This window comes from Haliotis rubra, unplaced genomic scaffold (genome assembly GCF_003918875.1).
Source record: "Haliotis rubra isolate DU_JTF1 unplaced genomic scaffold, ASM391887v1 Scf520, whole genome shotgun sequence".
In the NCBI taxonomy this organism is placed as follows: domain Eukaryota; kingdom Metazoa; phylum Mollusca; class Gastropoda; order Lepetellida; family Haliotidae; genus Haliotis; species Haliotis rubra.
In genome coordinates this window covers 506,081-532,703 of record NW_025767214.1, presented here as the reverse complement: position 1 = coordinate 532,703, position 26,623 = coordinate 506,081, and the positions used below count along the sequence as shown (strand labels likewise).

At 42.8% G+C, this 26,623-nt stretch overlaps 1 protein-coding gene across 1 annotated transcript; it reads left to right on the top strand.

The window, feature by feature from the left end:
* LOC124252665 (sodium-dependent proline transporter-like) lies at positions 1-25,692 on the top strand. The gene is made up of 15 exons (XM_046686326.1): positions 1-97; positions 979-1,120; positions 3,980-4,111; positions 5,449-5,670; positions 7,306-7,456; positions 7,712-7,850; positions 9,252-9,386; positions 12,890-12,993; positions 15,455-15,579; positions 16,430-16,542; positions 21,520-21,678; positions 21,819-21,829; positions 23,010-23,217; positions 23,727-23,879; positions 24,455-25,692. Exons 2-15 carry the CDS (start codon positions 979-981, stop codon positions 24,656-24,658), a joined length of 1,998 nt encoding a protein of 665 aa, XP_046542282.1. The 5' UTR covers positions 1-97; the 3' UTR covers positions 24,659-25,692.
* Positions 25,693-26,623: the final 931 nt, after the last annotated feature.

The window sequence follows — 26,623 nt, the reverse complement described above, 5'->3', positions numbered from 1 at the left end:
ATTGCATAAACACAGGTATTGTTATCGGCAACTCGTCCTGCTGAAGCACAAACTGCACCTCGTTAAACTTTGTTAGACCGGTAAATCATAGCTGACGGTAAGTACGGATTGTATTGATGCTCCAGCCCAAAGAGGGTCACTTCAAGCTCCTGGCTACCACTAGCACAGTGTCCGTCGTTGAGAAACAGCTGTTCCACCTTATTATAATAATGAAAATTATTATCATTATTACTATCATTATTTCAAAATTATTTTTTACATTGTTGCATGTGTCAAATTATATATGTGAAACTAGTATGCTGACGTACTCCAAAGAACTCTATTTGTCCAGCGTGGGAATTGAACACATGTCCAGAGCTGATATGCATTATCGTGTATTAGGTGCACATAAAATGTATAACGCTTAAATTAAAAATTATTTCCTGTCATCTAACGTAATGTCGCATGTGACCCTGGAATGTAACATCACATGTGATTCTTGTATTATAAGGTGGTTTTAATCTTGTAAAGAGTTACACATCGTGTTTTAACAGCTGTGATAGTCTATTGCATTAAGTAGGTCAAAGAGGCTTCACGTGCCTCTGACGGACACGTGATCTCAAAAAAGCAAATACACACTTTTTGAGTGTTTTCACCATCATAAACCATGAAATATAAACCAGTGTTCATATGACACAAAAGAACAAGTTCTCAACACAGCCTTCGTGAGGTAAGGTTGAAGTTATACTCAGTGCACATAATCAAGGATTACAGCTAGCTCTAACAGCGAGTGAGTGAGTTTAGTTTTACACCGCACTCAGCAATATTCCAGCTATATGGCGGCGTTCTGTAACTAATCCGCTAGAGCAACATTGCTGCATGGTGTGTCTGACAAATATTCAGTTATGAGTCACCGTATCGATGTTCAGATACTACTATGGATACGGTGCGAAATGAGCACTACTGGAAGCGCCCGTAAACACATTGTATGTATTTCAGATGGCAGGAGACAGTGCTGCGGTGGAGCCAGAGCGAGGCAACTGGGGTGGGAAGCTCGACTTCTTCATGTCATGTGTGGGATACGCTGTTGGACTTGGCAATGTCTGGAGGTTCCCGTATCTCTGCTTCAGAAACGGAGGGGGTGAGTAAACACTTAGTAACCATGGGAGTTATGTTCTGACGGCAACCCGGCATGCGGTCAGTTGTAAGACGGAGTTACATGAAACTCATACGTGAAAAAGAACATGAACATATGGAACGTTGTTGATCTTACTGAGAATATAATAGTGTTGATTTTAAGTAGAACATGACAAAACTAACAGGTTGTATTTCGAGACGGGAGTGGCATTTTTCTTGGGATATGTTGGTGTGTTGCGAAGGTGCCAAGCACATTTGGGTATAAATGTCCTGTCATCAGAATGCACAACAGCTTTCTGAACAGACTTAAAACACGACAGTACTAGGGGTGGGTATTGCAGAGAATTTTCATATTGCGATATATTGCGATGCGAAAGCATATATTGCGATATGTATTGCAATATATTGCAAGAAGTTTTTTCAACCAAAAAACTACTTATACTCGAGTTAATGCTTGATTTATAAAGCAAAAACAAAACAAAATCATCATGTTTGATTAAGCTTTAATAAAAACTTTTAATCCTGACAAAATAAAAATGTAAATAATAATTGGCATGAATGAAACAAGGCAATATCCGAAGATTTCCGAGTGTTACGAAGTTTTCCGAATGCATGTCAAGATACCGGTTTTCGATCAGCGTATCGCAATACGTATCGTTTTCATGTCTGAACCGGTAAATACCTGTAAACCGGTTATATTGCGCAGCCCTAGACAGTACTAAACATTTACATTTCTTGACATGACAAGACATATAAAATACACGATGACAGGTTATTGGCGTGCACAAAACTGGGGAGTCCTGTCACAACATCACTGCTCACTTGAACATCAATAGCACGGTTACTAGTCGAGTGTTGAGGAAGCACGTGGTCACCGATGAAGTTAAGGATCGACATAGAAAACTGGGGAAGACCAGTGACTGTGTTGACCGAATCCTAATTCCTATGTAAAGACGCAACTGCAGTGCGTCATCAATGGAGAGTGAAGTCCTACCTCCTCACCAACGCCATCAGAAGGACGATGTAGGCTGCTGGTGTGAGGGAGACTCACTTGCACAAACCGATTTTAGCGTTACGATGATCGTAACTCCCATACTCTAACCTAGCCTTAAGATGGTGGCAGCGGTAAGATCGCTTTATGCAAGTTGGCCTTGACGACTTTTTCTAAGAGATGTGTACAGGCAGGAACATATAGCGTGGTGCAGGCTCCTCTGAATCTCTGGTCTCCCTAGGGCTCCTTTTCAATATAAATGGGCTTGTTTGTTACTATCAAAATGATATATATATATTCAGAGACTAAGCCTTAGTCTAGCTCCGAGACATCAGCAACTTGAGGACATGCATTGGTCTTGTGGAAGTCGCTATGTTCCATGTTCCATGAGTGATGGCAGAGGATTCTGCTTGGTGGCCAGTACGAGAACGGGGGTATCGGAACGGGGGTACTAATGTGGTCGCCAGTGGTGGTTCCATTCGTGAAACACCTGTGTTATTCCGGGACATGCCAAATACCGACTCGTGTCCCTCTGGGAGGATTCGATATTGGCGTATGAACATCAGAACTACTTCAAACAGGAACGACAACTCTATTTCCTATTTCCAACACTAATACACATAACTGAAGCACTCGAAAACAGCCTGGTCCCGGGGTCAGTGTCGAAGAGTAGCGCAACAGACCCCGGGAACCAGGCTGCACTCGAAAGTTGCTATTTTTAATAAAGAATTGTTGCTGTTTTAAACAATGATGATGATGTTTTGTTGAAAACATATTCTAACGCAATTATTATTATCTGTTCACCTCAAATGTATATTTCTTAAATACGGTTTAAGAATCGCAAATAGGATTGTTTATTTCATGAACACGCAATCAAAACAACATCTAATTTCAGCTTTAATAAGTCCCAAAACAGATAAACAAAAATGACTTTACAATATATATCAAATTGAAGAATTCGTGGAGAGACATATCGTAAACTGTCTGTACTTGCAGGAAGGAAACCTTGCTGCCACACCCGAGGTGGAATTAAAATATGATTAACAACCGAAACGTCACACTAACATATCCCCCAGTGACGTGATATGTAAGCGCAGTCTTTAAAAAATAAAGTTGTTTAGTAATATATAAATACATGTACATTGTTTCGAAACTATATATATAATTGCATCACCTAAAGATGTCAAAAATCGCACGTAAAATCTCCAAAACATGCCGCAAGAACGCCAGTGTAAACACTCTATTAAAGAGCCGTCAGATAAGAAACGCATGTGCGTGTATTTGAATCTCTCATCATTAATGGCCCTCTCCTTATTAAAAACTTCGAATTAGGTAACACAGTTCTGCTAACTATGCTCTTTGTAACATCAAAATTATGATAGATATTTTTCACAATCTTTTAAACAATCACACACTGAATGTTTTGTTTTTTACCAAAAATCCGTGTACCCCCTTATTGTTGTGGGAGAATTTGAATTATTTTTTTGAGAATTTGATTTTTGGCGTAGTCATAGTGACCATTATTCCCGCATAATGTGTTATTCACGTTTTGGTGTAATCCTCTACGACTGCAATTAAATTGTTACCAAATTTCAATTTCAGTTTTGTTTTGAGTTGATCAGAGAAACTATGTTAGAGTAACCATTTAAATAGGCGGCATAAAAACATAAAACAGCATGCAGTGTTTTCGTACTTATATAATAAAACTGGTTAGTGTTTGATTAATGCTCATGTATATTGTTTACATACCACAGCATAGTATAGTTTTACGCCGCTCTCAGCAATATTCCAGCTATATGGCGGTACATACCAGTGATACCACAGTGATAGACTCTTGTATACGGTGGTGCTAAGATGTACTTCCTTCTCCAGGGGCGTTCCTGGTGCCCTACGTGATTATGTTGGCCCTGGCCGGACTCCCCATGTTCTTCTTTGAGATGGCCCTGGGACAGTTCGCTTCCCTGGGGCCGATCACCATCTGGAGGGTCAACCCGCTCTTCATGGGTGAGTATCATATTGTTTGTATATTGTTTGTTTAACACGTTTCTTTAACACAGCTTTTAGTGATCAAATCTGGACCAGACAGGTCAGTGATATTAAGAGGTACGATCCACACCGTTGGGGTGGGTTAGCCCAGTGGTTAAAGTGTTCGCTTGTCACGCCCATGACCCGGGTTCGATTCCCCACATGGGTACAATGTGTGAAGCCCATTTCTGGTGTCCCCTGCCGTGATATTGCTGGAATGTTGCTAAAAGCGGCGTAAAACTAAACTCACTCACTCACTCACACCGTTGGGTTATGACATGCAGTCAACCAAGTGACCGACCATGACCATGGTCACCCATTCCAATAAGTCGCCTCTAGGCTGACTGACTTAGTTGGTCTTCAGCAACCCATGCTTGTCGTAAGAAGGGACTAACGGAATCGGGGTGGTAAGGCTCGCTGACATGGTTGACACACGTCATCGTATCCAAGTTGTGTAGATCGATGCTCATTATGTTGATCACTGGATTGTCTTGTCCATTGTTATTTACGTACCGCCGCCATATAGCTGGAATATGGCTGAGTGCAGCATAAAACAACTAACAAAATTATAATCACCTAGCCAGGAGGTCCCATGGGCACCCGCACATGGTGGAGGGGAATCTGCTCCTAACCATGTTATTATTAGTCAAAGAAAACCCATTTATGTTCTCATGATGTATGCAGCAAACAGTCAAATAAAAGCTGTTGTAAGAAGATGAAATAGACATTTACAAGGACAACTCTCTGATTGTATGGCTAGAGCTACAATGACGGTTGGGTAACCGCCTCCGTGGTGTAGTGGTTAGAGCGTCCACCTGGAGAGCGGAAGGTCGCGGGTTCGTCCCCCCGACCGCGTCATACCAAAAGACGTTAAAATATGGTACTTGTTGGTCCCTGCCTGGCGCTCGGCATTAATGGGTACAACAAGGACTGGTCGGCTCGGAGTCAGTATAATGTGTCTGAGTGGGGTATTCATGCTTCACTGCGGCATGGTATCTCAGTGGGCTAGCACTATAAAACCAGCTTAAGTCTGGGCTAGTACAAGCAGCCGCACATACATACACACGCATGCACGTCGTCATATGAGCGAAATATTCTCAAGCACGACGTTAAACCCAATTTCACCTCACCTCACCTTACGTCACGCTAAATATCCGATTCGATTCCCATTTAGGTATATCCCCAGATGACACATGATAAGACTGTAGCAAAGCGACTGCCTGAGTCACCGTTCCCTCTCACTCACTAACCCTTCCACTCACTAACTCACCCTCCCACTCACCCTCTCACTCACTCACTCATTCACTCACTCACAGGTATCGGGTTTGCTGTGGTAATTATATGCACTATGGTGTGCGTCTACTACAACGTCATCATCATGTACAGCATGTTCTACCTCATGGTGTCCATCATCAACCTCGACGGCAACCTCCCGTGGATGAGCTGTGGCAACTACTGGAACACACCAGCATGCACGATGTCAGCAAGACCGTCGTTTGACAACATCACAGACGTAGAGAAACTCAACATTACAATGAGTAGGTATCAGTTAAGGTTCATGCAGTGTGTCCGACCAGAGTTGTCTCCCCTACCGTTAACCCTGTCACGAACATTCGTGACCAACTGTTACATTTGTAACTACTCGCCTCTTTCCGTGACCTACAAGAAGATAACATCCGGCTTGCCGGAATGACACGAGTAGTTACGAATGCAACTGTTATTCCGGGACAAGGCGAATAGCGGTTACGGAAAGGGGCGAGTGGTGACGAATGTGTCGCGAACGGTTGTAGACCCCATTCGTCACCACTCGCCCCTTTCCGTAACCTGCAAGAAGACTCGTCCCCTTCTCGATGCTTGTTATGTGCGAAAATAAGACAAACCAATCAGAACGCGCGTAAATCACTGCGGTGTTTCGGTAAAAATAATCCCGAGTACTTAAATCGTTTATGGCATTATGTCATCGTTTAAAAAATCATGAAAAATATATATCGTCATATTGAAAGTACAAAGAACTTAGCTAACAGGATTTTGCTGCCTATTATAGTGTTTTTGATAAGAATCATGCGATTGATGGCGAGAGATTCAAATACACGCACGTGCGTTTGTTGACATAACGGCTCTCATGGGTCCAACTGAGGGTGTTTCCTACGATCTTGCGGGCTTGCTATGGCGATTGTACGTGCGCTTCCAACAATTTTAGGAAGCGTATAAATCGCTATGAGTTTCAAAACAATAATATTATATCTGTATGTAACTAATCAACTTTAACATTGGGCATATATTTCAATTCTCTGAGAATATGTTAGTCTGACCTTATTGTGGTCATTCATATATTTTTCAGCGAATTCAGTTAAAAGTCCACTTGTGGTATGACAGCAAGGTTACACGTATGTTCAGTTTGAGCAATATTATAAAAGTCCTTTTTGGAGTTTCTGCTTTGGGATTAGATGTAGCGGGTTTTTTTTTACAAATTTTATTTGCATATTCGATGAAACAAATCCCATTTGTGATTATTAAACCCTTTTCAGAAATATAATTGGAAATATAAGGTGAATATCTGGTAATAATTGCGTCAGAATATGTCTTTAACAAATATGTTTTTTTTTCTTTCTTTCAGTTGTACCAAGGAGTTTTAATTCTTTAGAATAAATAGCAAAACCAAAAAACAGCAATACAATGTATGAGTACTTCGGTGATATTTAGTACCATTGGAATCAAACAGGAATAGAGTTATCGTTCCTGTTTGAAGTAGTTCTGATGTTCCTACGCCAATATGAAATCCTTCCAGAGGGACACGAGTCGCTATTCGGCTTGTCCCGGTTTAACACGAGTTGGTCCCGAATGTTGTGGACCCAAGACTGTGCTAACAATAAATAATATGGCTTGACGTTAGGAATGATACAGATCTTATGCCGTATCACTCACTATGAACGCGCATTCGTAGTAAACCGATGGAAGATTCTGGTTTTATTTGGCGTATAGCAGAGGACCGTTCAGATACACGGAAAACTACACTATCAGGGATCACTTGCACAAAGCGATCTTAGCGCTCCGATGATTGTAACTCCCATTCTCTAAAATAGGCTCAAGATAGTCGTAGCACTAAGATCGCTTTGTGCAAGTGGGCCTTGGTAACCTTCATGTATAACTAACCCGACGTAATTGTGTGTCAGGACACTTGGAGCCAGACTGCGTCAACACGACACTGAGTCGCATGAATCTCAACTACAGCGACTTGACATACAACCTGACCCTCAGCAACTTCACCGCCTGCAACGACACCAAGAGCTGGAGACTGATCACTCCAAGCGAGGAGTACTGGACGTGAGTAAACGGTTTGGGGAATCAACTTGACAAGAAGGATCTGAGAGAAATTAGGCAATTCTTTCACTTTTGTACTCAATGTGTGCGCAAGATAATATATTGAGTAAATATGTGACAAACGTGCTGGGTTTTTTTTCACCGTAAAACTACGCTACATGTAGAATTTACTGCATCGCACTGATTAATCAATCTAAATCTAACATCTTCACAATCGTGGTGTCTATTTTGGTTTTAATGATCGAGTTCCTTCTTCAGTAACTTCGTCTTGAACATCGACCAGGCCGAAGACCTTGGCAACGTGGGCGGCGTCAGCCTCAAGTTAGCCTTCGTCCTTCTCTTGTCCTGGCTCGTCCTCTTCTTCTGCCTCAAGAAGGGGGTGCAGACATCTGGCAAGGTGGGTGGTGTGTCTCTGAAAGGGATGGAGCCATAGGGCAAGGTGGATAGTGTGTCTCTGGAAGGGGTGGAACCATGGGGCAAGGTCGATGGTGTGTTTTGAAGGGGTGGAGCGATCGGGCAAGGTGGGTGGTGTGTCTCTGGAAGGGATTGAGCCATAGGGCAAGGTGGATGGTGTATCTCTGGAAGGGATGGAGCCATAGGGCAAGGTGGATGGTGTGTCTCTGGAACAAGGTGGATCTGTAGGCCAGGTGGGTTGTGTGTTTATGGAAGGGGGTGCAGACATCTGGCAAGGTCGGTGGTGTTTCACTGGAAGGGGTGGAGCCATGGGGCAAGGTGGACAGCGTGTTTCTGGAAGGGAGTGCAGACATCTGGCAAGGTCGGTGGTGTGTGACTGGAAGGGGTGGAGCCATGGGGCAAGGTCGGTAGTGTGTCTCTGGAAGGGGAGTGCTGACATCTGGCAAGGTCGGTGGTGTGTCACTGGAAGGGGTGGAGCCAAGGGGCAAGGTCGGTAGTGTGTCTCTGGAACGGGAGTGCTGACATCTGGCAAGGTCGGTGGTGTGTCACTGAAGGGGTGGAGCCATGGGGCAAGGTCGGTAGTGTGTCTCTGGAAGGGAGCGCAGACATCTGGCAAGGTCGGTGGTGTGTCTCTGGAAGGGGTGGAGCCATGGGGCCAGTTGGATAGTGTGTTTCTGGAAGGGAGTGCAGACATCGGGCAAGGTCGGTGGTGGTCTTTTTCTGGAAGTGGTGGAGCCATGGGGCAAGGTGGGTGGTGTGTCTCTGGAAGGGGTGAAGACCTCTGGCAAGGTGGGTGGTGTGTCTCTGAAAGGGGGGTGCAGACATCTTGCAAGGTGGGTGGTGTGTCTCTGGAAGGGATGGAGCCATAGGGCAAGGTGGATAGTGTGTCTCTGGAAGGGGTGGAACCATGGGGCCAGGTGGGTGGTGTGTCACTGGAAGGGGTGGAGCCATAGGGCAAGGTTGATAGTGTGTCTCTGGAACAAGATGGAGCTGTAGGCCAGGTGGGTTGTGTGTCTGTGGAAGGGGCGTACATGGTGGTGTGGGAAGCTGGCGAAGGCAATGAGGTGCAAGAACGAGGTGAAGAGACGGTGAAAATCAGTTGATCTGGATAGGGCCTAATTCACTCGCTTCTTAGCCATCTGAGTTTCCTCTTCAGTGAGGCACAGGAACATGGTGACTATACTAGACGTCCTCGAAACAGTGGTACCAACAACCTCCATCCCCTTACAACACTATTCATGTCTTCCACCAAGGCTTTCACCAAAGTAGTATTGTGTTATACCTGTTTTCCTTTGACGGCAAGCAAGCTGGCACCATGACATACAGTACTGTACAAAGCTACGTTACACTCCCGAACTCTACCCTGGCGGCATCTGTGTTGTAGGTCGTGTACTTCATGGCCACATTCCCCTACATCGTCCTCATCTGTCTGCTGGTCCGGGGGCTCACTCTCGACGGCCACATGCTCGGCGTCAACTTCTACATTATTCCCAAGTGGGAGCGACTGCTCGACGCCACGGTCAGTTCGATATATCATCACTGGTACCATGCCCTGCTCCTATTCCTCACATGCCAAAAGTCCAATTTTAAATATTAATATCGTACCTTACAGTAGTCCAATAAAGTTAATACTTGGTGATGTGACCCTTTGATATTAGAACTTGTCGACAGCGACGTGGAAGAGAAGAATAAAGCGAATGGATGTATGCAATCGGCAGTTTTTCCCAGGCAGTCGTAAGCGCTTCCTTGAGGTCATCAGTGGTCCTCACGTTTGCAATGGTTTTTTAACAGTGTTCTTCAGGACAAGCCACACATTTTTAATTGGATTTAAATCTGGACTTTGTGGAGGCCAGAAAAATGGGGCAATTTCATTTGTTCGCTTCCAGGCTTCTGTAGCAGCAGAGCGGAGATGGCATTGTCATCCATGAACATCCCTTGTTTATTGGTGAAGTGTTTGGTTATCACTGACCACAAACACCTGTCAAGTACTTCAATATACTTCTGACTGTTCATGTTGCCTGCCACAAACTTTTAAACACCGGTCCCACAGTAAGTTATGCAGCCCCACATCATTAACTTTAAAGTGCGACCAGGTTTGTCAGCTAAGTAACCGAGGCACTGGCCAAGCCACCTTCCAGACTTTGATTTTTCCATCTGGCTTGATAACTATTGTCATTTCATCACTGAATATTACTTTTCGCCAGTGGTGATCAACATTCCAGTGTAATTTTCCTCTACAGTATTGGAGACCTTTTTTCCGATTTACCTCACGAATTCCTAGCTTCTTACAAACAATCCTCCGATCATAGCCCAAACGGTGTAATTCACGATGAATGGATCTAGTTGAAGCAGGTGCAAGTACTGAAGTATTATATTCACTAGTAATGTCAGACAAACTGTTACGCCTTCAGTTCTTAACAATTCTTTATAATGTTGTCTGGCCACGAATCCGAATGACTTTCGGTCTACCCCTTCGAGCAGAGTTATTTATATTTTCCCTGTCGCGATATCGATAACGTTTCAAAAACTTACTGATTGTGCTCTTGGACAAATCCAATATTTTACAAATTTCTGACTGCTTTAATCCACTCTCAGTTAGCGACACGATGCTTGTTTTCACAGAGGTCGACAGATCTTTACCCCTACGACCCATTGTGTTTACCTCGAGCAGACGTCGAAAGCAGACGACAAAAATCACTTCCGCCTAGCACATGTCTAAAAATAGCATGCGTTGCGTTTGCATGCTAAGTTTTAGTGTGATACGTTTCCAACTCGCACAACGCGACACGTTTGAAATACTGAAACATCACACGTTATTGCGGGCAAGTCGAGAAAGTTGACAAACCTTTGGCATGGGAGTGTACATGCCCCGGGCAAAATATTTATGTGTAAACCTATACACGACCCCGTTCCACAAAGCGATTTCAATGCTTAGACCATCGTTTCTTCCGTTCGTTTGTTTGTTGTTTAACGCCGCAATCAGCAATATTCCAGCAATATGGCGGCGGTCTGTAAATAATCGAGTCTAGACCAAACAATCCAGTGATCAACAGCATGAGCATCGATCTTCGAAATTGGTATACGATGAGATGTGTCAACCAAGTCAGCGAGCCTGACCACCCGATCCCATTAGTCGCCTCTTACGACAAGCATGGGTTGCTGAATACCATTTCTAACATATCTATACATATTTATAAATGTCTAATATCATCTATAAAATAATCTTACAACGATGAAAAACTCTTGATGGGAAGACCGCACCTCCACATTCCCTGTCGGATCCCCTTCGGAATAAGCAGTATAAATCGGTGGCCGTTCTCCACTGTATATTAGCCAAAGTGTCTAAAGGGGATCCTGAATATGCATTATGCATGAGGGATGTGATGTTGAGATTGGATTGAGTAGTAATAGGATCTGTCCACAACCATTCGTGACCAACTCGTGTTATTCCGGGACAAGCCGAATAGCGACTCGTGCCCCTCTGGAAGGATTTCATATTGGCACATGAACATCAGAACTACTTTAAACAATAACAATAACTCTATTCCTGTTTGATTTCAATGGTATTTAATATCACCGAAGCACTCGTACATTGCATTGCTGTTTTTGTTTGTGCTTATTTATTTTAAAGAATTAAACCTCTTTGATACAACTAAAAAAAAGAGAAAATATGTTTGAGAAAGACATAATCTAACGTAATTATTACCAGCTGTTCACCGTATATTTCCAATTATACTTCTAAATAGAATTAAATAATCACAAATGGGATTTGTTTTATTGAAAGTGCAAATATAATATATATAAAATTCAGCTACAGAAATCCCAAAGCAGATACTTAAAAATGGCATTAAAATGTTGCTCAAACTGAATATTCATGCTGTCATACCCCTGGTGGAATTTTAAATGAATTCGCTAAAGAAAATATGAATGATCCCCCAAATGTCAGACTAAAATATCTTCATAGATGTGAAATATAAGCCCAGTGTTAAAGGTTAAAGTTGATTAGTTAAATATAGATATACATTGTAATGTTATTGTTTTGAAATTCTTGGCTCGTCACGCCGAAGACCCGGGTTCGATTCCCCACATGGGCACAATGTGTTAAGCCCATTTCTGGTGTCCCCCGCCGTGATATTGCTGGAATATTGCTAAAAGCGGCGTTAAAGTAAACTCAGTCAGTCAGTCAGTCAGTTTTGAAACTCGTAGCAATCTATAATTACATTTCCTAAATATGATGGAAGCGCACGTATGATCTCCAAAACAAGCCCGTAAGATCGTCATAAATACACTCAAATGCACCCATGAGAGCCGTTATGTCAACAAACGCACGTGCGTGTATTTGAATCTCTCAATGGCATTATCCCTACTAAAAACTACACGAGACATCACAGTTCTGTTAGCTACGTTCTTTGTACTTTCAATATGACGATATATATTTTTAATGATTTTTTAAAACAAACTCATAATACCATGACCGATTTAAGTACTGGGGACTATTTTTATCAAAGCACCGCAATCGTTACGCGCGTTCTGATTGGTTTGTCGTATTTTCGAACATAACAAACATCGAAAGGGGGGACGAGTCTTCTTGGAGGTTACGGAAAGGGACGAGTAGTAACGAATGGTCTACAACATGTAGTTAATATTTGTGATGATGGCGAGAGTGAATTATTGTGCTCTCTTGTTTACTTAGAGAGTCAGGATACTTTAGGAATCAACTTCTAAAATGCTTTGTTTGAGTGGCATTTTAGCAGTTTAGACGTACGATTTATGGATAACAACTTCTTTATTTCGTTGTCTTGCTTGACAACGGTACAAGAATCTGTATCGAAACGTCGCACTCACGAAATAAAGAAGTTGTTATCCATAAAAAATTGTTCTATATTCTAAAATGCCAGTTAACTAGATTATCCTGTTTTCGTCATACATTACGTCGCACTGTCACATTGAACTACAACGGCGTTTGTAAATATTCTCCGAAGCGGACGTAATATATAACACCGCTGACATTGACGTTGACAGGTGTGGAGGGAGGCAGCCACCCAGATATTCTTCTCCCTGGGGCCAGGGTTCGGGAGTCTCATGACTATGGCCAGCTATAACCCATTCAAACACAACTGTCACAGGTAACATGTTTTCGTTGTGTTTGTTGTTTTACGCCGCACTCCAGCAATATTCTAGCTATATGGCTGCAGTCTGTAAATAATCGATTCCGAATCAAACAATCAGGTGATCAACATCATGAGCATCGATCTATGTACTTGGGATACGATGAGTCGGCGAGCCTGACCACCAGATCCCGTTAGTCGCCTCTTACGACACGCATGGGTTGCTGAAAACTAATTTTAACCCGGATTTTCACAGGTTCACGGGTGACAACACATATGGCCAAACACAATGTCCGCTGTTGAACGGTACTGCAATCATATGTCGGCAGTAACACAATAGTTCCACATCACAATATAAACTCTGTCAAAAAAGAAACGCAACCCCTGTATTTTAGAGATTTTGATCTGAAGTTTTAGGACGACACGGCATTTTTATTATTTAAGACAGAAGTCTGAAATTTGGCAGAATAATAACCCAGATGGGCATGTTTAAAATTGTCATTTCAAAAGTCATCTCACAGACACCAGTTTGTCACCAGGGGGGCGTCTGTCTCAGTATCTCGTATGAGCACCACGCGGTGCAATCACTGCACGGCATCTCCTTGGACAAGAACGGATAAGACGCCGGATTCTTTCCTGGGGAATGGCTCTCCACTCCTCCTGCAGTGCAACGGCGAGCTGTTGCAGCGTCTGTGGCGGCGGCTGACGTTGACGTACGCGTCGATCCAGAGTATCCCACAGGTGTTCAATAGGGTTGAGGTCTGGTGATTTAGAGGGTCATGGCAAGACATTGACGTTGGAATTCTGCAGAAAGTTCATTGTTGCACGTGCAGTATGAGGCCGGGCGTTGTCCCGTTGAAAAATCTGTGTCTGTTGGTCAATAATCGGGAGAAGGTGAAGCTCTAACACGTGGTTGATGTAACGTTGGGCTGTCAGGTTCCCTGGAACGATCACCAAGTCAGATTTCTGGTTGTATGAGATGGTTCCCCAAACCATGACGCTTTCTCCGACAAATCTGTCCACCTGTCGGACGCAGATGGGCGCTAAACTTTTATGACGTCTCCTATACAGACGCTGTCTTCCGTCGTGACGTTGCAAAAGAAAACGTGATTCATCAGAAAACCAGATTCGCCTCCAGTTTTGTAAAGTCCGTATCCTTACGTTGTTGCACCACCTGAGTCGTCGGCGTCGATGTAGGGGGCGTAGTACAGGTCCAACAACTGGTCTACAGGCACGTAAACCCGCTTCTTTCAGACGGTTCCTAATCGTTTGAGCTGACACTCTCCTCAAACCTGGTATTTGTGTGGCAGTCACGGTTGGTAGGGCATGCCGATTACGCAGGTGATGGACCCGGATGTACCGATCTTGAAGGGGGGTCGTGATTCTTGGCCTTCCACTTCCCGGGCGATCGTTGGTCAAATTGAAGTTGTTGTAGCGACTCCAAAGTCAGGATATCGTTGTTTTGTGAACATTTAGGTGCCGTGCAACAGTTCCAAAACTTTCTCCGGCTTGAACACGACCAATGGCGATATTTCGGTCGGCAGCACTCAATCGTGGCATTTTTAACACAGCTTTTCGGCGACAAATGAATGAATATAATACGGAAGCACATGGGCTTTTATACACCCCTACATTAACTGCCATTTTCATGATTTGCATGTGTTTTTTTTTTGTGCGAAGTCACCATGAGGGTCATTTCATGCGTTGTGACGGAATAAGCAATAAAATACACTTATGCGTACAAATGCAGTTGTTTGGATGGTAATCTTCATTAATTACTTGTATCATTTCAATACATTCGAATAAAATTTAGTTTGGAAGCAATAACTTCATTCAAACGAATTTTTCATATCTGAGGACAGGGGTTGCGTTTCTTTTTTGACAGAGTTTACATGTAGCCTGATCATTCAGGGCGACGAATGCCAGTGGAAGTCATAACAAGAGTTTCAACGAAGGCAACTTTGTCGTGTGTCGCCAACCAAAATGAATTTATCTAGTTATCTTTGAGAAACGAGGCTGTTCTGTGAGTCTAACGCCCCTTTGAACAGAATTGTCAGTTACATCACGGCCGTAGTCTCGGATAGTGTTCTGACACAACTTCCTGGCATGCGCAAGGGACGCAACTCTTTAGGGAATGGACATGGCCACCTGTGACTGGGTATGGTTTTACACCGCTTTAATATCAACATTCCAGCAATATTACGGCGGAGGACACCAGAAATGGCATTGATTGGGTCACCCGTGAGATTGTCACTGTATGATAGGAAACAAACAGCTTGGGTGTGAAGTATTTGAATGAAACCGTCTCTCATGTTAACGTCCACGGTATCAAACAATCTCCTTTAACTATATATCTATTTGTCTTCATGCAGTAATGAGCGAACATTTTCAAGAATTTTAGCCATATTAATTAATACAATATCTACAACATCTAACTTATGTGGAAACCCCATATTGATGTCGATGTTTGATGTTCCAGAGATGCCGTCATCGTCTCCCTCATCAATTGCGGCACCAGCGTGTTCGCCGGCTTCGTCATCTTCTCCATGCTCGGGTTCATGGCGCATACCACCAATCAGGACGTGAAGGATGTCGCCGTGGATGGTAAGCCGTCACTGCTGCTGCTCTTGGGAGTAGATGTAGATGCGTCAATATGTTGTTGTGATTCACTTCAGCGGGGTAGCCTAGTGGTTAAAGCGTTCGCTCGTCAGGCCCGGGATCGATTCCCCACATGGGTACAATATGTGAAGCCCATTTCTGGTGTCCCCGCCGTGATATTGCTGAAATATTGCTCAAAGCGGAGTAAAACCATACTCACTCACTCGCTCACCCACTTCAGTTATATTAATCTAAAAGTATACATGCATGTTATTAGACAAATGCAAATATTCCATGAGTCTCGTTTCCACATGGTTTGCCTTTAGGGTTCAGAGTAAAATTAGGCTTTAGAGCAATAGATTCGACCTTATATGTAGGGTAGGGTGTTAAACTAAAACCAGATTGTCGGGGTGAACCGATACAGATAACGTTTGTTGGACGTATCGTCAAGATATGATAACGTAAGGAGGTCGTAACGTTCAGATATAATTCTGTCAGTGGGTCGTATCGTTCAGAAACGTATTTGCATGGTAACGTTCAGATATAATTATGCATGTTCGGCGTAACGTTCAGATACGTATTTGCATGGTAACGTTCAGATATAATTATGCATGTTCGACGTAACGTTCAGATACGTATTTGCATGGTAACGTTCAGATATAATTATGCATGTTCGGCGTAACGTTCAGATACGTATTTGCATGGTAACGTTCAGATATAATTATGCATGTTCGGCGTAACGTTCAGATACGTATTTGCAGGGTAACGTTCAGATATAATTATGTATGTGGGGCGTAACGTTCAGAAACGTATTTGCAGGGTAACGTTCAGATATAATTATGCCCTTGTTCTCCAGGTCCTGGGCTGGTGTTTGTGGTATACCCAGAAGGCATAGCGCGCATGCCGGTCGCCCCACTGTGGTCGTTTCTGTTCTTCTTCATGCTGGTGGCTCTGGGACTGGACTCACAGGTGCGTGACGTCACTCACGGTACATGCTACAACCCACATGCATACCTATACAATATATTCTAAACCAAATAAACATTCTACTTGCCAGCATATAGAGTCAAGACAGTAAATGTTCAACCTATTGACCTAAATACTAGTATATTTCAGGAAAGTATTTTAATGTACACATAGCAATAAATGCCGATTTAAAGGCCAACCTTAGTCCATATCTAAGATGGATAATGAGGTTGTGTATGTTGTGAGGGGCAGGTTCTTGGCTTTTGTCAGTTGTTGAGCAGGTTCTTGGGTCTATAGACTGTTGTTGAGGAGAGTCGTGGTTATGTGTAGGGATGTAAAGCAGGGCCTTGATTCTGTGTAGGGGTGTAAAGCAGGGCCTTGATTCTGTGTTAGGGTGTAAAGCAGGTCCTTGATTATGTGTTAGGGTGTAAAGCAGGGCCTTGGTTGTGTGTAGGGATGTAAAGCAGGGCCTTGGTTGTGTGTAGGGATGTAAAGCAGGACCTTGATTCTGTGTTGGGGTGTAAAGCAGGGTCTTGGTTCTGGGTAAGGATGTAAAGCAGGGCCTTGGTTCTATGTAGGGATGTAAAGCAGGGCCTTGATTCTGTGTAGGGGTGTAAAGCAGGGTATTGGTTCTGTGTAGGGATGTAAAGCAGGACCTTGATTCTGTGTTAGGGTGTAAAGCAGGGCCTTGATTCTGTGTAGGGGTGTAAAGTAGGGCCTTGATTCTGTGTAGGGGTGTAAAGCAGGGCCTTGATTCTGTGTAGGTGTGTAAATGTAGGGCCTTGATTCTGTGTAGGGGTGTAAAGCAGGGCCTTGATTGTGTGTAGGGGTGTAAAGTCGGGCCGTGATTCTGTGTAGAGGTGTAAAGCAGGGCCTTGAGTTTGTTTAGGGTTGTAAAGCAGGGCCTTGATTCTGTGTTGGGATGTAAAGCAGGGCCTTGCTTTCCTGTAGAGGTGTAAAGCAGGGCCTTGGTTGTGTGTAGGGGTGTAAAGCAGGGCATTGAATCTGTGTAGGGGTGTAAATCAAGGCCTTGATTCTGTGTTAGGGTGTATAGCAAGGCCTTGATTCTGTGTATGGATGTAAAGCAGGGCCTTGGTTTTGTGTAGGGGTGTAAAGCAGGGCATTGAATCTGTGTAGGGGTGTAATGCAGTGCCTTGATTCTGTGTTAGGGTGGAAATCAGGGCCTTGAATCTGTGTTGGGGTGTAAAGCAGGGCCTTGATTCTGTGTTGGGGTGTAAAGCAGGGCCTCGATCTACAGACGTTGAACCTCCATTCCACTGCAGTGAAATTCATTGTTGTTTTACACCGCCATGTGCATGAAAACAGCTGTATGACAACGCCTGGACACATTCGGTCCAGACAGCGGTGGTAAATATATAAACGACGTCTCTCGCCACCATGGTACCCGAAATCAAACAAGTCATCCATTCATTTATCCACGTCACGTCTTGCATACTCGTATGTCAATGGGGACCTGTGGTGTCCTGTAACCCCCACAGGGGAGGGGGGAGGACTGTTGGGGTACCTCCACTGAGGGGGACGCTGGGCCTGACACACGTCAAGCGTGTCCCAAAGCTGCTTCCCAGGCAACAGCCCCATTGTAACAGTTTACACGTCTGATAGATAAATATGACCTCTTTCTACGCTGGATTCTCGGCCCAGATGTACTGTATACCTTTAATCTGTTTATGCGGATAGATTATGTATGCACTGAGAGTGTTGATCAAGAGGCCACTTCATGTGTTTACTATGGGAGGGTAAACAGCTCAAGCGCCTATAATCCCGGGGGCTTCTGGTCTTGAATACATACCTACTGACGTCAAATAACATAGTCCCTTGGTTTCATCCTTTTGGGACACATTCTGCCCTGGGTTATTGGAAACCCGAGATGTCATGGGACACGTTCTGCCTTCAGATACCGCCGATCCCATGTATGATGGGAACAGATAGAGGAGATCCGTCATATGATAGGGACACATTCTGCCTTAGATACAGGAGATCCGTCATATGATAGGGACACATTCTGTCCTTAGATACAGGAGATCCGTCATATGATAGTGACACATTCTGTCCTTAGATACAGGAGATCCGTCATATGATAGTGACACATTCTGCCTTAGATACAGGAGATCCGTCATATGATAGGGACACATTCTGTCCTTAGATACAGGAGATCCGTCATATGATAGGGACACATTCTGTCCTTAGATACAGGAGATCCGTCATATAATAGTGACACATTCTGCCTTAGATACAGGAGATCGTAATATAATAGTGACACATTCTGCCTTAGATACAGGAGATCCGTCATATAATAGTGACACATTCTGCCTTAGATACAGGAGATCGTAATATAATAGTGACACATACTGCCTTAGATACAGGAGATTCGTCATATAATAGTGACACATTCTGCCTTAGATACAGGAGATCTGTCACATAATAGTGACACATTCGGCCTTAGATACAGGAGATAATGGAGACCCGTTATATGATATTGGGCGCCCGTAATGTGATGGGGACACATTCAGCCATGCCATAGCATATGAAGAAGTGAACGACACATTCTGTCCTTTAGTTCAGGAGATCCGTTACACGGCCGCTACCCTCTCCCCTTCCCCCACTTTAGACTTCAGTCCACACACCGATACGCCCAGTAACAGCAAGGTTTGCTTGGCCGTAGAACACACTGACTGTTACCTCGAGTGGCTAGTTCTTTCCTTACAACGGCGCATGTTTATCGTATAGTAATGGGGAAAACAACTCCTTTGATCTCGACACCGACACTATTTATGATGCGTTATCGTGACATCTAGGGATCAGATAATGGGATCTTGTCAATGTTATCTGAAGAGGAATATGTCAAGACATGTAAAAGGCATTGACCACGTGAGGTGGGGTGGGGGTGGGGTGGGGTGGGGTGGGTTTTTTTTTGGAACCCCCTGAAACCCTCCTCTGGATCCGCCAATGACCCTAACCCACCTTCTACCTCACTAACCCACCTTCTACCTCACTAACCCACCTTCTGTGATCCCATCTCTCATCCCGGTCTCTAGACGTTCTAATGTTTTAAAGTATGTGTATATTGCAATCGTGCACCCTTTGTACAAGTGCCGTGCTCAAGGTATACTACACATATACTTAGTTTCTATTTAAGTAACACGGGGTGCTAACATAAAGATATGAACTTACTAAGAGACTGAAGACCGGTCACTATTCATGACATACACAGTTCATCAAGTAGAGAGGTACTGTGTACACACACGGGGGCATGAAAGGGACGACACGTGGATGCCGGAGACACCTCACCGTTTGTACTGACGGGGATGACACATCATGTAACCAGTATAAGGTGTCAATAACACAATATCTCAGTGTCTGGACTGACGGGGATGACACATCATAAAAGCAGAATAAGTTGTCAATAACACAATATCCCATTACCTGGACTGACGGGGGATGACGCATCAACTAGCATAAAGCATCAACAACACACTATTTCAATGGACAGGCTACACAATATCACTTCACCTAGGATGAGTTTGGTTCTACACGCTGTCATGGGTATATGTGACGTCGTAGTCATGCGTATAAATGGCGTCTTAGTCGTGGGTGATTGACTGGGTATTGAGTGAGTGAGTCCTTGGTACGTAATACGTTAGCTATATCATGGCTCATATATGAAGAAGCTTAGACGTTTTTCTTCATCGGAAATGTCCTATTAAAGTAGTCACGGCGTTTATTTGTTTATTTCTTCATTAAGATAGGTAGTGGTAACAAATATCAGAACAACTATGTTTTTGCGAACAAGGCTTTCTAATTTGGTCCTCTAATCATCATCCAAAGTACCATTTTACAGGTACAAAATAACCAAAAATTGCATACAATCAACAAATTTGGAAACATGTTATAACTGACGTCACAATCAACAATGGGTGGTAACAACTATAATACCTGCAGCACAGTTTAGACGGGAAGATGCATTTGCACAAGCGTTGCCATAGGAATTTTGCAACTGACAATCAAAGCTATGAATGAACTTGTAAAAATAGTAAATTTTCAACAAGAGAAAATGCCTGAATCAATTATTTTGAATATCAGTTAGGATAAACGAAAACACAAGATTAATTAATATATGACGTTTTTCATAACTATATTGTGTATACGAACCTATGGAGAGTATATCCCATATGCATACTATAGCTTGCATCAGGAACGTACAATTTGACTTCGATGAAATTTCAAGGGGTAAAAATGAAACGAATTGCTCTCCTGTAACCTCATCTATTTCGGATGATTTTACAAAAAGTGTTGAAAATAAAAGTTGGGAAAAACGATAGTCATAGAATATTTAACAAGCAACCTTTATTTGTATTCAAGGCTGCGAAATAAACGTCAAAACCCGTTTTATTTTTATTTCCGTGAGTACTATAGTCTCCGTCCCTACTGGTTTGAGTTCACAGTCGTGACCAGGTCCTCCCTTGAGGAGGGGCGGTGGGGTAGCCTAGTGGTTAAAGCGTTGGCTCGTCACGCCAAAGACCCGGGTTCGAATCCCCATATGGGTAAAATGTGTGAAGCCCATTTCTGGTGTCCCCCGCCGTGATGTTGCTGGAATATTGCTAAAAGCGGCGTAAAACCAAACTCAGTCAGTCAGTCAGTCCCTTGAGGATCTTTAGCAACCCATGCTTGTGGCGACTAACGGGATCGACTAACGGGATCGACTTACGGGATCGACTAACGGGATCGGGTAGTCAGGATCGCTGACTTGGTTGACACTTGTCATCGTATCCTAATTGCGTATGCTTATGATGTTGATCACTGGATTGTCTGGTCCAGACTTGATTATTTACAGACCGCCGCCATATAGCTGAAATATTGCTGAGTGTGGCGTAGATCTAAACCCACCCATTCACTCACTTACAAATATCCATATGCAAGTGTATCAGTATTGTGTGATTATTATCTGTGGTTTATTTTCAGTTCGGAATGATGGAATCCGTCCTGAGCGCCATTATTGACGCATTCCCCGCCTTTCTGCGCAGGCATAGGACAATATTCACTTTATGCTGTGTGCACACAAAACATCATCTGCAACAGCTGCTGCAGCTGCTCAGCGTGCTACCACTGCTGGTGCCACAAGTAGGAAATGATATTCATCCTCATTATAACCATAATTACAATATTTCCATAATCGACCACCTTGGGTGTATTCATATCTCTTCCAATATGCCACTCATGTGAAAACGTATGCTGGGACCAATATGTAAATTTCTTGTCAGAGACAGCTGAGGTACTACTGTCCGAGTGTAAGCTTTCATGATATAATAAATTATCGTCATCGCTGACAATGCCCATCTTGTTCGTTGATATAGTCTAGGCGTGACATTGATTCTGATAAAAGAACATTTAAATATTCTTCTGTTCTGAAGTCAGTCCAAAGCCAAACCTAAACTGTTTTAACTGGATGCCTGTAACAGCATCTCATAACATCTTTATGGGTGTCGGGAATCAGGTATAGTTTTGAGCTTCAGCGGATAATTAATACATTGTTTGTATGCATAATGGCTTCAGAAAATGGATATCGACCGCACTTTCCATGCTCAGTGTAGTTTGTGATATCGTGATACCGAAAAAGCGCTTACATGCCAAAACTTACACTGTTTCCTATTTTTCCTTTTGATAACCCCCAATACCTCTGATTGAAAAAGGTATATGGGCAAATCTCTCATCAAATATTGAAAAGAACAAAAGCTTATGACGGACCCAGAGGGATGTGTGGGTGTGGGTGGTGTCAGGGGGTTCGAATCCCCCCCTTTTGAAAATGACTTAAGACCACATTGAAGATTTCTTTTGGCGTTCCCCCCAAAAAAATAAAATAAAATAAAAATAAATAAAATAAAAAAAATAAAAAAATAAAAAAATAAAAAATAAATAAATAAAAATAAAATAAATAAAAATAAAACAATTGCCCATGCAAGGGGGGTATCTGTTTCGGGTAATAACTAAGTAGATGGAGTTGTATTTCCACTTAAGGACGCATTTCCGATAAGGGTGTGTCTGAAACGCAACCCTGACTGACACAGGGACGTGGACTTTAAAACATTTCAGAAATTAGCAATAAAATCGACACTAAATGTTACTGATTATTGATATATCAACTGAACACATTCTATTTCTTTAGACACTTTTTTCTTATAAAACTGACAACAATTTCACAAGATTAACACTGTCCAACCATTTTGCAAAATCCAGAAACAGTGCTTAAGGTCTATCATTTAGTATATATCGATAATTTCACTATAATATAAACCTATATTGTCGAATACTTATTTCGGATTTTAAGTTATTGCAATATTGCCTATCACGGATGATTCACTGTCGTTGACGTTTCATATTACGCAAACGCATGTATACACACACACACACACACACACACACACACACACACACATATACATATATATATATAGTCTTCATTATACATATACGTACATTGCCCTTGTTATACGTATATATACATTGTCTGCCTTAGGTCCATACGTACTCTCTGTTATACACATGCTGTCTGTGGTTGCAGGGTTAAGGCGGTTCTGTCGAGATGTGGAGCTAATGATGGGGTTCCAGCCCAACTACTACTGGCAGGCCACGTGGCTAGTCATCACCCCACTTGCCATCGTTGTAAGTTGTTTGGTTGTTTATTTGTTGTTAAACGCAGTGTTGTAGCTATATGGCGGCGGTCTGTAAATATTCGAGTCTGGGACAAACAATACCAGTGATCAACATCATGAGCATCTACACATTTGTGATACGATGACATGTGTCAACCAAGACAGCGAGTCTGACCACCCTTCTTGTGACACGGATTTGGATAACCTAACCCTAGTTATTCCTTTTTTTCATTCATCTCAAAGTAATGTGAAGAAATATTTTACTACCTTGAGACTTTAAGACCATGAAACTGAATTTTTCAACCGGTCAAGTTGTGTGTTGAATACTACCCAATCACTTTATCTTAGGTCATACGAGTGATACCATCGCATTGACCAACGCCAATACTGGACATGATCCTAGATCGTTCAACGCTTCTTCAGAAATAAACCTAAATTGGGACAAGCATATATGAGTATAGTTTTTGTTAATTCATATAGTATGTATAATTATAAATACCTTACACCGTGTGTTTACAGGTGATGATAGTCATGTCCTTCGTCCAGTACAGCCCTAGTTACTATGGCGACTATAAGTTCCCAGCGTGGGGCCAGGATGTTGGGTGGGTCATGGTGTCCGTGCCCATTGCCTGCATCTTCGTTACCATGGTGATACAGATCATAAGGCACGGCGTGAGTACAACAGAAACTTGCCATCACTAGTTTATCGGCTTCCACCTGTATATGCTGTGTTTTGCTGTGAGAAACAAGATTTATATTTTAACATAAAAACATGAACCGTCACACTTCTGAGTGAGTGAGTGAGTGATCGATGATTCTCTAATCATATTCATCTGACAACACCGGCGTCATAAACAAACCAGGGGAGATAACTGTTCAGCTACGCAACAACAACATTCATATTTTTCATAAGAATATCATTGCAGTATGTAAATGAATATAATTTTCATAATTATACATGTGTTTGCGTGCTTTCCCAGGCTTGGGCGTATATGATTGCATTTATAAATAGTTCTCAGGGAAAAGCAATTCTTGCAGACAACAAACGTCATCTGGTTGTAAAAACCTGACATTGCACTTAGCCGAGTCAGTCATCCCTGAATTCCATGATGCTATATGGGATAGTCACTTAGCTGCTCCGACAATTATATCGCAATCGTCAACAGTGAGTGTCACTAAAATCTTATCAGTATGATTGCCGAGGGCAGTACTTTACCTACGTCATTCTGTTTCCTCTACTGTTTCAGTCCGTCAGAAATGCCATTAAGCCAAAAGACAGCTGGGGCCCTGCTAAGCTTGCACATAGGACAGGCAGATACGCCAGTACCAACCCAGCATTCCAATCCGATGGCGAAACCGAGGCCAAAAACGGCAGCGTTGTAAATAGTGATATTGAAATGGCCGTTGATGGAGACATACTGGAGGGCACAGAAGGAAAGACTAGATTGTGATTGGAAGGTTGAAACTATGAGCAAAGCAATAACGTTGTAGTATGGTGTGGTGTTCCAGAATAATGTTACGCAGCGACGCCGCCATGACGTCATTCTGACTTGCGAGGATTATGTTTGCAGGCGTCACCAACATACGGGTCACGACGTCAACGGACCAATGAGAAGCAACTATTTACACAATGCATTATAAATACCTAAGTGAGTGAGTGTTTGCCGACGCTTTTATTAGCAGTATTCCAGCAATACCATGGTGAAGGACACTGAAACACATTGCACCCATTTGGGGAATACTGTTACTGTTACAGAAAGTCACAAACATTATTAGCTGGACGTCTCTTGGATAGACAGTTTAGTGCTCCGAAACGTTGTACTTTTTGGAACTTAAAAAGAACCGGCCAAGGGAGTGTTTTCACGCACAACACCTCAAGCAGAGACTGAAGCATCGAGAAGAAGAACAAAACGTGCCCTTGATGAGTGTTTGTCTCACAAATCAGGGCAAGGAACGGGGTCGAGGGTAACAACGGCTGATAAACATATCGACTGAATGACATTTCCATGAGAATCTAACCATCTCTTTAAATATCTAAACCTTTCTTTGGGCTACCCATCAGCTGTTAACTCTCGTTCACAGACGGACTGATTTACGCTTCTGTACCTACTGACCTAGTACAATCCTTCTTGTTTCTTATTAAGTAACTATGTACACTATATCAGGATTTGATTTAAAGGTCTGGGGCAAATCTGTTTAAAAATGTTGTGACATTTTTCTGTAACTATTGTCATAAACTGGTCACTTGGAAAACGATTTGACTAAACATTTAAAAATAGAAACGTTTTAGAAACATTACTAGGCTGAAAGAGTTTCCTGAACACTGCAACCTAAAGCTCCAAAATACAACTATGATACATCGTTAAGGAACAATCGGGTTTTTTGTCAATTTTTGTGACCATTAAGAGTAGGTGTATACTTTCTTTGGCCCAGTTCTTTGTATGAAGAAAATAATGTTTTATCAAATAAATTCTGCATTCCAAAATCGTATTCTCGACGTTGCTGTTATACGATATTAATAATAAACTCTGTCAAAAAAGAAACGCAACCCCTGTCCTCAGATATGAAAAATTCGTTTGAATGAAGTTATTGCTTCCAAACTAAATTTTATTCGAATGTATTGAAATTATACACGTAATTAATGAAGATTACCATCCAAACAACTGCATTTGTACGCATAAGTGTATTTTATTGCTTATTCCGTCACAACGCATGAAATGACCCTCATGGTGACTTCGCACAAAAAAACACATGCAAATCATGAAAATGGCAGTTAATGTAGGGGTGTATAAAAGCCCATGTGCTTTCGTATTATATTCATTCATTTGTCGCCGAAAAGCTGTGTTAAAAATGCCACGATTGAGTGCTGCCGACCGAAATATCGCCATTGGTCGTGTTCAAGCCGGAGAAAGTTTTGGAACTGTTGCACGGCACCTAAATGTTCACAAAACAACGATATCCCGACTTTGGAGCCGCTACAACAACTTCAATTTGACCAACGATCGCCCGAGAAGTGGAAGGCCAAGAATCACGACCCCTTCAAGATCGGTACATCCGGGTCCATCACCTGCGTAATCGGCATTCCCTACCAACCGTGACTGCCACACAAATACCAGGTTTGAGGAGAGTGTCAGCTCAAACGATTAGGAACCGTCTGAAAGAAGCGGGTTTACGTGCATGTAGACCAGTTGTTGGACCTGTACTACGCCCCTACATCTCCGCCGACGACTCAGGTGGTGCAACAACGTAAGGATATGGACTTTACAAAACTGGAGGCGCATCTGGTTTTCTGATGAATCCCGTTTTCTTTGCAACATCACGATGGAAGAAAACGTGTATAGGAGACGTCATGAACGTTTTGCGCCCATCTGCGTCCGACAGGGGACAGATTTGGCGGAGAAAGCGTTATGGTTTGG